General features: G+C 42.1%; 2 protein-coding genes across 5 annotated transcripts; one reads left to right on the top strand and one right to left on the bottom strand.

Annotated features, from left to right (window-relative positions):
* Nucleotides 1–100: 100 nt before the first annotated feature.
* Nucleotides 101–9161, bottom strand: scn1bb (sodium channel, voltage-gated, type I, beta b). Its single transcript, XM_067612351.1, has 6 exons — nucleotides 7823–9161; nucleotides 7550–7716; nucleotides 6351–6588; nucleotides 2160–2301; nucleotides 1351–1425; nucleotides 101–637 (listed from the first exon to the last, which is right to left on the bottom strand). The coding sequence occupies exons 1-5, from the start codon at nucleotides 7869–7871 to the stop codon at nucleotides 1356–1358; spliced, it is 666 nt and encodes a 221-aa protein (XP_067468452.1). The 5' UTR covers nucleotides 7872–9161; the 3' UTR covers nucleotides 101–637; nucleotides 1351–1355.
* zbtb22a (zinc finger and BTB domain containing 22a) lies at nucleotides 9113–15306 on the top strand. 4 transcript variants are annotated; one of them, XM_067612338.1, is made up of 4 exons: nucleotides 9113–9190; nucleotides 11978–12196; nucleotides 12856–13627; nucleotides 13885–15306. In XM_067612338.1, the coding sequence occupies exons 2-4, from the start codon at nucleotides 11990–11992 to the stop codon at nucleotides 15003–15005; spliced, it is 2100 nt and encodes a 699-aa protein (XP_067468439.1). In that variant the 5' UTR covers nucleotides 9113–9190; nucleotides 11978–11989; the 3' UTR covers nucleotides 15006–15306. The 4 variants fall into 4 exon arrangements, with proteins under 4 accessions (XP_067468439.1, XP_067468438.1, XP_067468440.1 ...); XM_067612337.1 differs by having other exon boundaries at nucleotides 9116–9200; XM_067612339.1 differs by lacking the exon at nucleotides 9113–9190 and adding an exon at nucleotides 9546–9904 and having other exon boundaries at nucleotides 13888–15306.
* The last annotated feature ends 1132 nt before the right edge of the window (nucleotides 15307–16438 follow it).

Raw genomic sequence — 16438 nt, 5'->3', positions numbered from 1 at the left:
CTGCGTTGTTGTCACTTGTTTCTAAAATATTAATCAGACAAATCAGCAAAATGTCTATGCAGATGTGTTATTACCATCAACACCAGACCACTCAATCACATGTGTTTTCTCAGTTTTTATTAGTACATCTTAAGGTTTCATTGAATGTACTAGCAGTTAAACTGGAAAGACGGTCTATCATAGTCCACCATGTTCTATTTTATATATAACCTTACCATACATGTTGTGTGTCTCATTATTTATACATAAGGTAGTGATGATTTAGTAAAAATCTTTCTTTGACAATCACTCTCATAAAGTCCAACAGACTCCCCGTTGTATTAGTGAATTTTATATAAATGTATGACTACATAATACTTAAAAGAAATACTGTATGTAAAGTGTATGCTTTCGACAATGTGGCTCATTAATGCATAATGGTTTTTCTCACATAAGTGCAGAACATGCTTTTGCGCGCAGTATACTATATACAGTGCTGGTACCATGCTCTCTTTGTACTTCATATTCATTTGTGACCTTTATCAAGGAAAAGGTAAAATAGAGAGTTGAGATGGAAAGGAGTTTTTTTTTTTTTCCCCCCAAGTTGGTCTCATGCAGGTCAGAAGGTGGAGGGATGTTTTCAGTCCATGTAAAAAGCCTAAAAATAAAGACAGCATGTTATTTCAATAGTAGAACTTATAAAATATAAAACAGTCTGTAAATATGTTAAAATACGGGCTGGGTATTGTTTAAAGTCCCCCTCCGCTCAAAAATGTGTTTTTCTTCTTGTTCCTCCAGTTGGATGTTTGAGCTTCACTGTGCAGAGTGACGTTATGTGCAGAGTTTGACACTAAAAGGCTGTTTTCGTGTTCATCTGCTCGTGTTCAACAGTCTTTCAACAAAAGAAGCTGAAGTTCTCAAATATTTAACAGGGTCTAAACACAAGCAGTCATACATGAGCTTTGGCTAAATAGTTCAAAGGGGACATACCATGCATATTTCTAGATTTATATTTATATTCTGGGGCTTTTCTGCAATATCTTGACAATTAAACACAAAAGAATCCTTATCTATCTCATACTGGCTCTTTATGCAGCCCTTCAGTTCAGTCTCTGTCTGACACACGCTGCTTCAGCTCCCGTCTCTTTATTACACAACATCAAAAAAAGCATGATATGTCCTCTGTCACTGGTTCAAATAGTCAACAATAGACTCAGTGTGCCTGATATCCTACAATACAACAAAGGGACGTTTAATTTCTTTAGTATTTCTGATAGAAGTTCAAATTATGTAAAAGGTTGTGACACGCTGAAGTTACATGGCTAACTGTGGAATGATGCCGTACATTTTCGCTGCAAGACCACAACATACCTTTGCTATTCTCCAACTTGAACCCCTGCGCAGTTATCTTTACTTTCCGAGGCGATCGCTAAATATTCAGCATTTCTGGAGGGAAAAGAGAGAAAAAAAAAACTTTTAGTGTTTATGAAAAACGTTTTTACTTTAGGACAGTGACATGGGTGAAAAAATGCAAAAAAACAAAAAAACACAGCTATGGTTGTATGACAAGTCTTTGTTCCTTTTTTGACTTACAGGAGGGAGGTTTTGGTTTTGGTTTTGACTAGGGAGGAGGATGGGACGGACAAGACGAAAACACGACAAGTGGACAGAGGGAGTGTGACACGTTAGACAAAGAGACACAAGTGAGAACACACAAACATAATGGAAACAGTGATAATCTTAAAAATAAGTGGATAACAAGACCGGTGCTGGGGGAAAGATCTTTGAACCAAAGGAATGATTTATTTGAAGTGACAGCAGGGGCAGCATTCATGTAACATTCAAACATTTCAAAGCAATGAACACATCAGAGTGGCTAGTTTGGGAGTTTGGGCATTTTTTATCATGCAAATTAACTCAGATGTGTGTTGTTTCAAGCTTTACAACACACATCTTTCCTAAAGAGGTTGGCTGCTATGAGATAAAAACCTTGTATCTCCAAAATGTTTTAAAGGGTTAGAATTTAAAGGGTTGCAAAAAGAGATTTTTCCTCAACCTGCATAAACATATATATACAATATAATGTCACATCGAAGTAAAAACCAAATCATCACATTTTGAGTGACAAGGTTTTCCAATCTCATGAGCATATGTACATATATGTAACAAAATATATTTACGCGGCTTCCCGTAGTGCTTCTTCTCCGGCTGCTGCTATTTTTCTGTAGCAATAAATCATCTCTATGAGGAGCCAGACCTGTAGGCCGATGATGGACACGTACATCATGACCTCGGACACGATGGAAGCTGTACCTCTGGTGGCTGTGCAGAGGGAGGCAGGAAATCAAGTCATCAGACAAAACACTGAAGAGGCAACCTGACAAGGCTCTTACTAAGCAGAAACTATCTGGCGTTTACCCCCTCACAGAAAGGATCCAATCTAGAAATGATGTGTTAGAGTGAATCTAAAGACAGCATGCAGCTGCAGATGCAATCAACTGCACAATCTTCTTCTTGATTTCTCATCGTTGAGGAGAGCCTTCTGGGAGATTGTGCAGGCTAACTGTGAGACACAGACATTTGAAACAGCTGGGTTTTAATCAAGAGGGACACATAAGTTTTCTACCTCAAAATCCATAACTCATTTCAGAATAACTAGTGGCTGTAACCTTCATTTGGAATTGCATTCAACAATGTAATTTAGCAGATGCTTTTATCCCCAGTAACGTACATCTGAGAGCTGATACAACACAGGCAAGGATCTAGTCAGAGAGAGAACAACATGAGTAAGTGCCATAAAGTTAAGTTGGAGTCCGACAGGACGTAGGTGCCAACAGGCAGAGCATTAAGTGCATAGAAGCAGATTTTTATTCTTCATTTTTTCTTTACATTGTCTTTATCAAGTGCAGAGGTGTTTGCAAAAGAGCTGGGTCTTTAGTCTTTTCTTAAAGATTGAGAGGGACTCTGCGGATCGAACAGAGTTTGGTAACTCGTTCCACCACCGGGGAACTACAGAAGAGAGGAGTCTAGCTTGCGACTTAGGGCCCTGTTGTGGTGGTGGTACCAGGCGCCTTTCATTGGCAGAGCGTAGTGAGCGGGAGGGAGTGTAGACCTGAATGAGGGAGTTCAGGTAGGCTGGAGCCGTTTTAGTTGCTATTTTGTTAGTCCAGGTTTTGAATTTGATGCGGGCAGCAACTGAGAGCCAGTGGAGGGATATCAACAGAGTGGTGATGTGCTGTTTTGGGCCTGCTGAAGACCAGACATGCCGCCGCGTTGTGGATCGTCTGCAGAGGTTTGAATGTACATGCAGGGAGGCCTGCCAGTAATGAGTTGTAGTAGTCAATGCATGATATTACGAGAGCCTGTACCAGGAGTTGTGCTTCATGCTCAGACAGGTAGGGTCTGATCTTCCTGATGTTGTACAGGGCAAACCGGCACGACCGAGCAATTGAGGTCACGTGAACCTTAAAGGTTAGTTGGTCATCAATCATGACACCCAAGTTTCGGGGAGACTTTGTGCGCATGAGTTGGGTTGATTTGAGCTGGATGCTGATGTTTTGTTGTATGGAGGGACTGGCTGGGATGACAAGGAGCTTGGTTTTAGAGAGGTTGAGTTGAAGGTGGCGTTCTTTCATCCATTCTGATATATCAGCAAGGCATGATGAGATCTGAACTGAGACTGTGTAGTCTTCTGGCAGGAACAATAGGAAGAGCTGGATATCGTCAGCACAGCAACGATGTGAGGTATGAAAAACCATGGGAGCAGATTTTTGCGAAAAGTGAGGTGGTGTATATTGAGAAAAGAAGGGGACCGAGACCTGACCCTTGAGGAACGCCTGTGGACAAGCTGTGTGGTTTGGACACTTCCATCCTGAAATACCAAGCTCAGTGAGTGTGGAGAGGAGGATTTGGTGGTTAAATGTGTAAAAAGGCAGCTGACAGATCAAGCAGCAAAAGGGCTGAGGACAGACCAGCAGCTCTAGCTGAACACAGTGATTCCATAACCAACAGTAGTGCGGTCTCGGTAGAGTGACCCTGCTTAAAGCCAGACTGATTCGGATCGTACAGGTTGTTCTCAGAAAGGAATTCAGAGACTTGGTGAAAGACTGTGCGCTCAAGTATTTTTGATAGGAAGGGCAGGAGTGAAATTGGTCTGTAGTTTTCAACCTGGGCTGGGTTGAGTGCAGGTTTTTTGAGCAGCGGGGTGACCCAAGCTTGCTTAAATGTAGTGGGGAACACACCTGTTGAAAGTGGGGAGTTGATGATGTGTGTGACTGCAGGGTTAAGTGCGGGGGAAATGGTCTGTAGAGGGTTGGATGGGTCCAGTGGACAGATAGTGGGACGAGAGTCCAGCAGAAGTTTGGAGGCTTCCTCCTCAGTCAGAGGAAGAAGGCAGAGACCTTATCAGTAAAGAACGAAGCAAACATGTCTGCAGTGAGGAGAGTGGAGGGTGGAGGAGGAGGCAGATTGAGGAGTGAGTTAAAAGCAGAGAACATTTTCCGAATGTCTGTGGTGCCACAGATCTTGTTCTGATAGTTAGTGGTCTTAGCTGTTTTTAAAACTGGACGAGAATGATGTTAGGAGACCCTGATAGTCACTGAGGTCAGTGGGCTCTCTGGACTTACGCCATTTTCTCTCCATGAGCAGGTTTGGATGTAAGAGGGCAGAGATTGTTAAGAGAGGAGGCTAGTGAGGAACAGAGTGTGTCTGTAGTGTCACTGACAGGGAGTGAGGATAATTCATTGATTGATTGATGAGCAGGCATGGTGGCCAAGACTTAATTAGAAAGTATAGTCGGCGTGAAGGACCAGAAATTTTGGCAGAACAAGACCAATTGCGGAGGAATATGAGGATATGTTCCGGTACAGTGATCGTGAATTGTGGTCAGACAGATGTACAGTAAAGGGAGTGACAGTCAGATTTGCTGTGGAGCAGTTCCGAGTCAAAATCACATCAAGAGTATTGCCCCATTTGTGTGTATGGGAGGGGTGGAGGCCTGTTTGAGGTCAAATGAGGGCAGAAGTGACAGGAAGTCAGCTGCTAGGGTTTTGTCAGTATGGACATTCATGTCTCCCATTACAATCAGTGGTATATAATCATCATAAGGAATGGCTGAGAGTAACATGTGTAGTTCAAGGAGCAACAAATCCAAAGGAGGAGTTTTTGTTTAGCAGAGAAAGCTTGAGTGAATTTCCAGTCTTTGTAAATGACTACAGAACAGAATGGGGTGTGTGTGAATTACATAATGATGATATATCTGCAAGCAAGCCTTTATAGAACTTTGTGATGTGATGGAAGTGATATTGCAAAGCTGGTAGTGTGCAGTCAAAGTGGACAATAAAACTCTCCGACAGTGAGCCTGCAGTGGTGCTGACTTGCCATTCTCTAATACTCCTCCCTAAGTGCAGGCGCTGGATAATAGAGGAAATGTATACATTTTAGCTCCGTCCTGCTACTTCTCAAACATTGTTTTGCTCTTACACATAGACTATGCCTTTGTTATACTTTCCTTAGGTTGCTTTTTATGGCAACAGGATGTACATTAAGTTAAAAGGTGCTAGCACTTTGTTCCTACATGAATGCATTTCTTAGTCATACCACATAAAATAGCACAAATAAAGAGGAACGTATTTCTATTTTACAGCATATTCTGAATGTTTTGGGGACGGTATGAATCTACAAGAAAATCTCACTCACTATTGTCTACTATCATGTATGACACATAAAAGCTTTAAGTCACATTTGAAAAGCTGCAACAAGCAAACGTTTGTCATTTTTCCTTCAAAAATGTTGGAGATTCATTTTCTGTCGATCGTTTAACTGACAAATCGTTGTAGCTCTAGCGTCCCCATGTTAACCTTATTTATCTAAACCCTCCACAGCCTTCAGAGCTTTGATAGCAGCCAACAAAACATTTTATGTTGAACTGAACGACCTGAAACAACCTGCAAAGCCTCAGAACAAACTTTGATTTACTCATTGTGGTCTGGAAAGACTCAACTACTTGCACCAATGTTGAAAAGTCAGAGCTTTGCCAGCCGCAGATTTTGCCAACAACCAACCACCAGAATTACCACAAATGATTTTACTGTGTCATAATACCATACAGTGAAAATATTGTGCGTATTTGTGTTAAAATGATCCAACCATTTCAAGCCCATCCATTAAATGCTTTCTAAGACCTTGATCAACAGAACATCTGATGATCTCACCATGTAAGTTCATCAGTTTTTTTGCAGTTTTGCATACTATTTTACTTATTTAACATTTTCCAGGGCATGTTCTTGAATCCCGCTACTTGTAACTCAATCTGTGCTCATATCACACACCAAACGCCAAGTTATACAGCAGTGCAATTGATTCCATCGTACCTTTAGCCACCACAGTGAGGTGGACATCCTTGCTGACCAGAGTGTTGTACTCGTAGTTCTCGTAGAAGAGGACGCGGTTGAAGAGGCAGCGGTAGGTGCCCGTGTCATTGAAGGTGACATTGAGCAGGTATATGGACGCATCTTGGATGTCGTTGCTCCTTTTACTTCCGTTCCAATCCACACGGTCCATAAACTGATCGCTTTCAATGATGGGGCTTCCGTCACTGTAGGTGTAGATCTGATGACAGAGCGACGTCAGTGTTATTTAAAAGACTGATATGACAGAAAACTAGATACTTTTGCACATATATTGCATATTTGCACAGCTTTTTGCACAATGCACAAATCATGTGCTGTAAATGGCCTAAGTATTGTAAGTTTTTAATGTAATTTCTTTCATTTCTTACTATGTATTCATTATTTTAAATAATGCTATTTAATAATGCTGTTTCCCTTCCTTGACTGTTTCTTGTGCTGCTGTAACATGTGAATTTCATCGATGAAGTCTTATCTTAAAGATCAGATTTTGGATTAAACTTTGGATTATTTCTGTGTCGGGGGTGGAGACCTGGTGGATTGTGATGGTGTGAGAGTCGATGAGGATTGGTGGTAGCAAAAGCAGATTATCCCATGAACCTCCAAAGCATGCATATGCACATAGATAACATTTATGTGTGTATACATAGGGAATAAAATGTTTTTAATGCAAATTTAACCCGACATTCCTCACAAAAATCCAGATGACCCAATCCTCATACATGTCCTTTTCTTTTTTTCCAATCAAAAAGGTGACTTGTTTAGGCATGAAAGTCAAAACTTGATAATGATGTACTGAACTAAATATGCAGCTACATTATCACAGCATGCACTCTGCTGGCAAACAGAGGATCGAGCTCAAGGTCAACACAGTTGTATGTCATCTCTAGGGCTCTAATTGAGCTCTAACGATTGATTCCATCTGAACACTAACGGCGACCTCAGAACCGGGCCCTATCGTGTGACCGACGGTAAGCATGTATGAGGGCATATGTGGGTGTGAGTGAGAGAGACACAGGAAAGAAGAGAAGCTTGGGTGTATATTAATAGGTTGTGTCTTGAGGAATGGGCCACGGTTAATGTGTTCTGCTTTAGGCAGAAGTTTGATTTTTAAGGATGCTTTCATTAAAAATACACTTAAGCAATGGCGGATTTGCACTCACTTGAAAAAAGTCAGCCTCTCCTTTGGGCTTGAAGTACCATTCGATGTTGGCAGCACCCTTCACTTCACTCCTCTTCTTGCAGGAGATGCAGCCCAGCTTGAAACCCTTGCCCGCCACTGCCTCCGTGTCAGAGTCCACCTCCGCACAGGCCCCATGACTCTGGTACACTGTTAACAAATAAACAGATAACAATCACAAGTCAGGTTGTTCAGCTGTGGGTTGACATGATTTAACGACAACATATAACAGCTGCAAAGAACCAGCTGTACTCACCAAATAGGGCGCAGAAAAGGGAGACAAGTAGTAGGCGAAATGCTGTCATGTCACCGGGTGTTAGAGTAGCTTTTTTATTGGACGAGGGGCCTCAAAAACTACAAACTTTATCAGCAACTCTCCTAGTGTGGAGCACCCAAAGATTTTTTATGACCCTTGAGACACTCATAAACTGAGGACCTCTGAGTTTGTAATAATTGAGCAGATAATTGCAATTGCTGCAATTGTTTTTTATCTTGAGAAGACTGGAATTTGTCTTATTTATCTGTAGATTTTAAAAGCTGTGGATAAGTAAAGTGCAGGCTAATGTCATGGGTATGTGTCAGGCAACTAGCAGATAAACATGCATTGTAAAGTGCAAAATGTATCTACCTATAGGCCTCACTTATACCCCTAAATTTGTATATGATGTCCTAATGGTGCTATCGAACCACTGTGTCTCAGTTCTTTGGCTCAAGCCAACAACAGTTTCCTGTTGTTACAGCATTTATTGCCAGAGATTATTGCTGTTTTGAGACAGTCCCACAATTCATCTCTGTTAAATTAATGCATTCAAGATATGGGCTTTCTGCTTTTAATTATCAAGAAGCACATGAAACAATCCAGATATGTGATGACTCACAGTGATCCCCAGATCTTCACCCTGAGATTTGATTATCTTTTTCCCTGAGGTCCTAATGTGCGATGCACTGAGCAATCGTTAGACCTGTCTGGGGCCACATGCTCAAGTCAAGTCAATTTTATTTGTGTAGCCTAGTATCTTCTCTCTTCTTGTGTTGGTAAAGTACAGACAGCACAGGTACACAAAGGTACTGATAGGTTTTAAAATGTGTTTATATAATGTGCAACATGCCAGCTACTGACTGAACGTCTACATTACACTTAATGTCAGTGCATATATTATTAATTTGCATGCTCTATGATAAGAATTAAATGGCTACCTCTAACAGGCTACACGCTACCGATATTGAATGCAGACCAATCTAATGGTCAAAAGATATTTATCCTTAATCGGATCACTAAAAATCAGAGCCTACTGTCCTGAATCAGAGGCCTCCTCTCCTCTCCTCGGGCTGAGTCGTCTCCTCGGGAAAAATTAATAAAAAAAAATAAAAATACTGTCCTCTGCTGCGGTGACAGCTGATTGTGGAAAGACTTGTAATTTCACCTATCTGATGACCCCGGGCTCGCAGAAGAGATGCTTCGGTCGTGCTGGCATTGCAGATAAAGCTGCTTGAGCGCACACGGGCACATGAAAAAATGGACAAAACATAAGCACTTCCTGTGCTCAGTTAGCGGTGTTTTTCCTGCGCCACAGCGGCGGCGGCTCTGTCGCTCGGTTCGGAAGGATGCTGCAGAAGCACTGCGGTAAAACTGCGTGAGTGTGTGTGTGAATGTGTGTGTGTGTGTGACAGAGAGAGAGAGAGAGAGGGAGAGAGAGAGGGAGGGAGTGAGCAGGTGCTGTATGTGACGATTGCTTCAGCTTCTACCCCGCTGTATTTAAACTGACTTGAATAAAAGCAGCACATTTAATAAAAAAGAAAAAAAAAAAAGAAAAAAGGGGGGGTGCTGTAGCATTTGTGGCAAAGGGTTGCACTGATATTTGAGTGAACTGGCCCTTTAACGGGACTCCAGCGGGGCGGGGTGATCAATGTTAGCATCTTTCTGTCAACACAAGTTGTTCATGAAACGCTGCATCAGTCAATAACTTCTCATAACAGCTCGACCAGCTGTATATTCAGCTGTCATCATATCAGTCAAACAGCCCCGCGGCTTCAGCTGCAGCTGAAAGTGTCCCGTATGATGACATTTGATAATAATTCAACCCAACTTTCACACCTAACACCCACTCGCGTTGTGTGTGAGGATGCTGATGCTGTTTTGTCAACCAGCTAGCATCAGCAACGCCTCCGGGCAAGCTGCTTATAGCCTTTGCTAGCGTGTTCACCTTTATTTATTTATTTTTCCACACAAACAAAGAGATGGCACTTCACATGTGGTATTCACGAAAAACAATGTGCTGCAAATAGTACAGCGACGTCACGTATAGAAGTTAAAAGCTCGACGTGCCGACAAACAAAGGTAAAGTAATTAAGCTAACTGCTAGCTAGCTAACGGTGGTTAGCTACAAGCTAACGTAGGAAAGACCATGAGTATATGTGGATTAATAAGGGCTAGCAGGGACACTAAAACATGACAGTGTGTCTGGTGGATACAACCAGATTTCATGTAGACAATACAGTTGCTGTTTAATGATAACCGTATAGCGACGGGCTTTGTTAACTAACTTTGTGCTTCGTACAGTGGAAGGCTAACTGTAGCAAGCTACATGCGTTAATGACCATCAGGTGGAAACTCTTCATGTCACAAATCTGAACAGTTTGGAAAAGATACACACAATTATCATTAAATATCGACAGTCTACCTACTTTTAATTTATCTGACACTGAAGAGCTCTTAACCACAAGTAAATTAATCGATTAGTCAGTTGATAAATAACCAGTGATGGAAAGTAACTAAATACATTTACTAAAGTCAACTGTACTTAAGTACATTTTTGAGGTAACGTTACTTGTACTTTACTCGAGTATTTCCATTTGATGCTACTTTATACCTCCACTTCACTACATTTCAGAGCGAAATATTGTACTTTCTTCTCCACTATATATATTTGACAACTTTAGTTACTTTTCTTATGAAGATTTGACACAATGGATAATAAAACAAGCTTTTAAAATACAACTGTTAACCTTTTTGGCTTTTGACGTCTTACAAAAAGCAGTGTGTAGTCGGGGTCACATTTCAAATGTCTATGAGTTGTTAACAGCTCCATCAAATAGTGACTTCCTCCTCTAAACTTCTCACATGGTTTCATTTCAGTAAATGTTCAAATATTTCACCAAAAATCAAAGTTTAGAGGAAAAACTTCAAAAACTGAAACAGATTTGTGTATCAGAACTTTGATTTTTCTTCTTTCCTCTCCCATCAATGATCTCACGACCCCTCAGATTTATCTGGTGACCCTTTTGAGGGGCTTGACCCCTAGTTGGGAACCACTGGACTAAACTAGCTAACTGTATATAAAGTAGTTGAAACTAGCTCCACCTCCAGCAGCTACAACAGTAACATGCTGCTCTAACACTGATGCTTCAGCATTAATAATCTAATGATGTCATATATAATAATATATCAGTCAGGGGGACAAGGAGTACTTTAACATTAATACCTAAAATACATTTTGCTGCTAATACTTATGTACTTTTACTTAAGTAGGGTTTTTTTCTGCAGGACTTTTACTTGTAATGGAGTATTTTTACATTGCTGTATTGTTACTTTTACTTAAGTAAAGGATCTGAATACTTCTTCCACCACTGCCTACTTTAGATTGATCTGACACTGTAGAGCTCTAATCACAAGTCAATTAGTTGATTGACAAATAAGTAATCAGCAAATGAAGTGATTGTCAAAAACTAATTGATGGTCAGTTTTCAAAAAGAGAACATTCCCTACTTTCAGGTCCTCATTTGTGAGGATTTCCTGCTTTTCTTTAGCTCATTGGATAGAAAACTGAATATTTATGTTTTTTAGTGTTGGTGGGCATAACAATCAATTTTATGAAATCTTGGACTTTTTAGAGGAAATTATTATAAGTTTGACATCTTCAAATTGCTTTTTTGCTCAAACAACAGCTCAAAACTTGCAGAGATTCAATTTAACATCACAAAAGAAGAACCAAGATGAATATGGTTTAACTTTCTGTTGATCAACTAATCGATTAATCGACTAATTGTTTCAGCTCTAAGTGCTGAAAAAATATTATATTCATTTATGTAAATGGAGGAACATTGGCCCTTAAATTTCCTCTCTTTTAAATGAATTTAGAGTGTATTCATCTGAACTGAGGATGTTGAAATCAAAAGTGTTTTGAGAATTAGTTTATCCTAATTTAAATATCTTGTCACTGTTTTGACAATGATATACATATGTTCTCCTACTTGCATTGTACATTTCTGTGTTGACTAAAAGCAAAGTGCAACCGTCATCAACAAATACTATACATAGATGTCAAGTTCCTCAAGCTAATCCACCCTTCTCTTCAACAAAAGCAAAATGTTTGATTTTGCGCTTATTATTAATAACTGATCTTCTCTCTAGTTTTGTGTGACCATGGATCCGACCTGCAATGCCTCTTCGACTCCGGCTGGTTTGACTGTGCAGGTGTGTTTTCCCGCCGCCCGTGCCGCCGTTTTGGACAACCTGAACCGGCAGCGGGAGGAGGGCAGGCTGTGCGACCTCTCCATCCAGGTGCAAGGTCAAGTGTTCAGGGCTCATCGCTGTGTGCTCGCTGCTTCCTCACCTTACTTCCATGACCAGGTAGGCCAGGCTGTATCAGTGTACAATACAGATTCATTCAGTTACTATAAAGTACTGTTGTTTTGGCCACTTCAGTCTCCCTACATTCCCATCCAGATTATGGACTGTATATAAATATGGACGTTGTGACAGCTCCCCAAAAGTGAAGCCAAAACATCTCTATCACCCCCTGGTGGCTGGCTGCAGTATAGACATGAGCCAAACTAAAAAAACTAAAAAATCAGCCAAACTGAAAAATCAAAATACACACCAAATAAATTTTTATCCCAAAGATGGTTTCTGTCATTTTAGGTTGTTCTTATCATGCTGATGTTTGTCCAAGTGTTCATTCTTCTGATGAGTCTGTTTTTAATTAGTTGTTTGACGATATAAAAAGGGTTGGTGACATCATGATTGACAGCTCTGACAGCCGCTCTCAAACCTCTATCAGGGCGAGGGACGGCTGAGGGGGTTTGTCGCGCAGGCTGTCATCCCGCCGCCCGACTCTACTGCGCAGACTGTGGCTGCAAATGACGTCACACAAGCAAGATGGCAGCTCCTGGAAACGAGATATTTTGGCTTCACTTTTGCATAGTGGCAGGAAGTGGAGACACGTCGTCCATATTATCTAAAGTCAATGATCCAGATGCCTAAAACTTTGTCTTTATTCCCATCTTTAGGTGTTACTGAAGAACGTTACAACGGTTTCCCTGCCCTCAGTTATGGACCCAGTGGCCTTCGAGAGTGTCCTGAGTTCGGCCTACACAGGCCAGCTGAGCATTGTGCATGATGACATTGTCAACTATGTCACTGTGGCCAGTTTCCTCCAGATGTGGCACATCGTGGACAAATGCACCGAGATCCTGAAGAGGTCCCGGCCCTCAGCAGAAGTCACCCCAGGAGAGGCCGCTGCAGCTCATCCCGGCACCGCATCTCGACAGCAGTCCCCGAGCAGCACAGACTGCTTATATCTGGAGCGAGAGGGAAGAAAGAAGGAGAGGAAGCCTGACGCCTTGCCTCCCTTGGCTACATGGAGACGCCCGCAGCAGTTTCCTAGATGGGGGCGTCCACGGCCCTCATCAGGCCAGCACTTAACGGACTCTAAACTGGACGCCCTCCCTGGCTATGCGGAGAATGATTACACCAGCTGTGAAGAGGCATGGGTATCAAGCCAAGCCAAAACCAGCCACTTTGGTCATGATGGACCTGGCCACAATAGCCGGCACCACGGGGGGTTCCCTAGTGGTGAGGCATTAAAGCAGAAAGCCAGGTTTCAACAGCGGGGAGTGCCGCTGAGCGCTGATAGACTGCCTGATAAAAATAGAGATAGCGGGGAGAGTGATGAGACACTAGAGAAGAGGAAGAATGAGAAAAGAGAGATCGAGGCAGATGAGGGAGTAGGAGAAGAGGCGGAGGAGAAGAAGCAAGGCTTTGCACAAATGGGACACTGTGGTAAGAAATGAAAGCCTCATTTTACTTTAAACACAAACAACAAATCTCTGTAATTAAATGGCAGTAAATTCTACTTGTTTTCTTTCTGTAATTATGAATTCTGGCATAAACACGGTAATAGAAAAACTTGTTTTCTTTTCATTTACTAAAAAGAGCAGCACAGATCTCAAATGTTAAATGTTTTGTTTGGCTCTGTGCATAGTGTAAATGAATATACACTTGCTATCTACATGTGATTTTGTTTTTCATTTCTCCAGCAGACTTCCACCCAATTTCAAATGAGAACGAGGAAGCCCGACATGCCGCGGGGAAGGAGAGTGTGGAGGAGCTCAAGGAAAAAGTGCAGAGAGATTTGGTAGGAGGTGTTCCCTCCTCTGACCTGCCCAACGTTCATGCGTGCCAAAAAAATGAAGGAGTTCCAGGCCCGTCCTGCTCGGTTTCAGCCCGGCTGCAGTGGCAGACGGGTCCCTGGTCTCAACAAGAGCCGAGACCTCAGGAGGGCGAGGCTGCCAGCTGCAGTAAAGACGAGGATGAAGATGAGGAGGAAGAGAATGTGGACTTTGAATGTTTCACAGAAGGGACCTTTAGCAGAGACACGTATGATGAGATCGAAGATGGCACAGGACAGGTTTCCCAGAGGCCTTTAGTGCCTGTGTCTCCTGACTTCACCATGGCAGGCTCGGAGGTGAGCTGGCCCTCCACCAGCGTGGAACAGGGAGGCTCATTGACACCCACCTCCAGCCGCCATTTGTCCCCCTCCTCCGCTGCATTCCCGCCACCACCTTCACCCCCAACCCCGTCTTCATCATCCTCCGTCTCCCTTGCTGGCGCTCCGTACACGGGCAAAGTCCACTTCTGCCACTGCGGCAAAGCCTACACCCTGAAGAGTATGCGTGACAGACATGTGAAGATGCAGCACCTCAATCTGCGGCCTTTTTGCTGCCCTGTTTGCACAAAGTCCTTCAAGATGAAGCACCATCTAACCAAGCACCTTAAGACGCACGGAGGGCTGCGGCCCTACGAGTGCGGCTTGTGTGGGAAGAAAGTCATTTGGAGAGACAGCTTCCTGAGACATCAGGCCAAATGTGAGAGACTCGCCTCCAGCTCCTCGGCTAACAACAACCAAACGACCACAGCAGCGGCGGATATCGATGACAGCTGCAATTATGGATTTGATGAAGGGGAGGCTTTTCTCGCAATGGGAGGACAGGTGAAAGTGGAGGAGGTGTATTTTCACGGGGAGATGGCGGATGGGATGGGTGGCCTGCTGGGGAGTGTGTCTGGGATTGTGGATGAGTTAAGAACTCAGCCACAAAATTTGGACACCGGTAGTCATGTTTTTAAAGAGGAGGCGAGTGAGAGTTTTAGCAGAAGTTAAACACAAATGTGAAACTACGTGCTCGGACAATGAATCACACGGTGACTTTAAAAAAGTCCGCGGACACAAATCATCGAAGGCTTCTTTGAAAAGCTGCTTTTATTTTATCCTTTGTATGTGCACTCTTTTCATGTTGTGTATTTTGAAAAAAAAAAGAACAATCATATACTTCATTCAAATTGTGCAGTATCATGTAGGCTCAGTTCTTGTTTAGTGATGCTGTAACCTACATCTGTATCGATCAGTGTTGTGAATGTAATTCTTGAGCCTGAATAAAGTTGATTTGCATTTTGCACATGAATTATTTTCCACTGGCCTGCAGTATAAAACAAATACAAAGTTATAGATCATGTTTCCTGTGCCACGATTCTTCACACAATGTAAAGGAAAGAAGTTTTGATGTATATGGTAATTAAAACAGTTTGGAATTTTCTAATTGACTGTGGAATGTAATTCATTCTCAAACGAGGCTCATTTTGACTAATTGTGAACCATTCTACAACACCAACGCTCATTTTAACTAATTGTGAACCATTCCAGAACACTGAGGGTCATTTTGACTAATTGTGAACCATTCTAGAACACTGAGGCTCATTCCGGAACACTGAGGCTCATTCCGGAACACTTAGGCTCATTCCGGAACACTGTGGTTCATTCCGGAACACTGTGGCTCATTCTGGAACACTGTGGGTCATTCTCAGGCAGTTTACCAGAACATGTTTAAAACAGTTCCTTTGCAGCACAACAGTAGAGCAGCAGAGGTCTCTCTTGCTCAACATTGCAGCAGCATTGAATTATGCAAAAGGTCTTTAGCGTGTTTGAAGAAAGCGTCCTCCATCATTTGTGAAAAAACACCCAGGGACCCTGAAAGACGGCGAACTAATGAATGGAACTGTGATTTAATGTATTCAGGTGCATTCAGAGGGGGGACAGCATATAGAGATTTCCATTTCAATGGTAAACATAAGGTTGTGACAATCAAAGAGCAACCTTACAAAAAGGTGCAACAAGGATCAATGTGCAGTATATGTAAGCAGTTAAATGAAATTAGGACATGGTATGAGGGATTACACAACAGTTTGCTGAGATTAACAGCATTTTTCCTGTCAAAGTAAGGTGATGCAGGTTGAGAAAATGCTTAAATCATATTGGGATTACGCGTTTTGTGTTGAGTATTTGAGCTTCTATGAGAGAAATTTCCTTCTTGAGATTTTAAATCCAACATATGTCTTATATTTTGCTGTAATATTTTCTCCTGACCAGACATTTTTGTGGCTGGAATCAGTGTAAAGACAAACCACAGTGAATAGCATCATGTATATTTAGCTCTTTATGTGAATGTTTAAGTGTGTCAAGCACAGGAAAATTGCCTTTCACCTCTCTCTTGTGTAATGCTGACTTTAGGCCACTGAGCCAATTATCGCAGGAACATT

This window comes from Thunnus thynnus, chromosome 15 (genome assembly GCF_963924715.1).
Source record: "Thunnus thynnus chromosome 15, fThuThy2.1, whole genome shotgun sequence".
Lineage (NCBI taxonomy): Eukaryota > Metazoa > Chordata > Actinopteri > Scombriformes > Scombridae > Thunnus > Thunnus thynnus.
Note: the sequence above shows the minus strand (reverse complement) of the source record. Positions and strands in the feature narration are given on the sequence as shown.

Bases quoted from the DNA above. Each gene is read 5' to 3' on its own strand.
- scn1bb (XM_067612351.1), bottom strand. From the start codon at position 7,871: ATGACAGCATTTCGCCTACTACTTGTCTCCCTTTTCTGCGCCCTATTT. The intron at 7,717-7,822 runs GTGAGTACAGCT...ATTTGTTAACAG, and splicing joins CCTTTTCTGCGCCCTATTTG to TGTACCAGAGTCATGGGGCC. The intron at 6,589-7,549 runs GTGAGTGCAAAT...CTCTGTCATCAG, and splicing joins GAGAGGCTGACTTTTTTCAA to ATCTACACCTACAGTGACGG.
- zbtb22a (XM_067612338.1), top strand. From the start codon at position 11,990: ATGGATCCGACCTGCAATGCCTCTTCGACTCCGGCTGGTTTGACTGTG. The intron at 12,197-12,855 runs GTAGGCCAGGCT...TCCCATCTTTAG, and splicing joins CACCTTACTTCCATGACCAG to GTGTTACTGAAGAACGTTAC. The intron at 13,628-13,884 runs GTAAGAAATGAA...TCATTTCTCCAG, and splicing joins TGCACAAATGGGACACTGTG to CAGACTTCCACCCAATTTCA.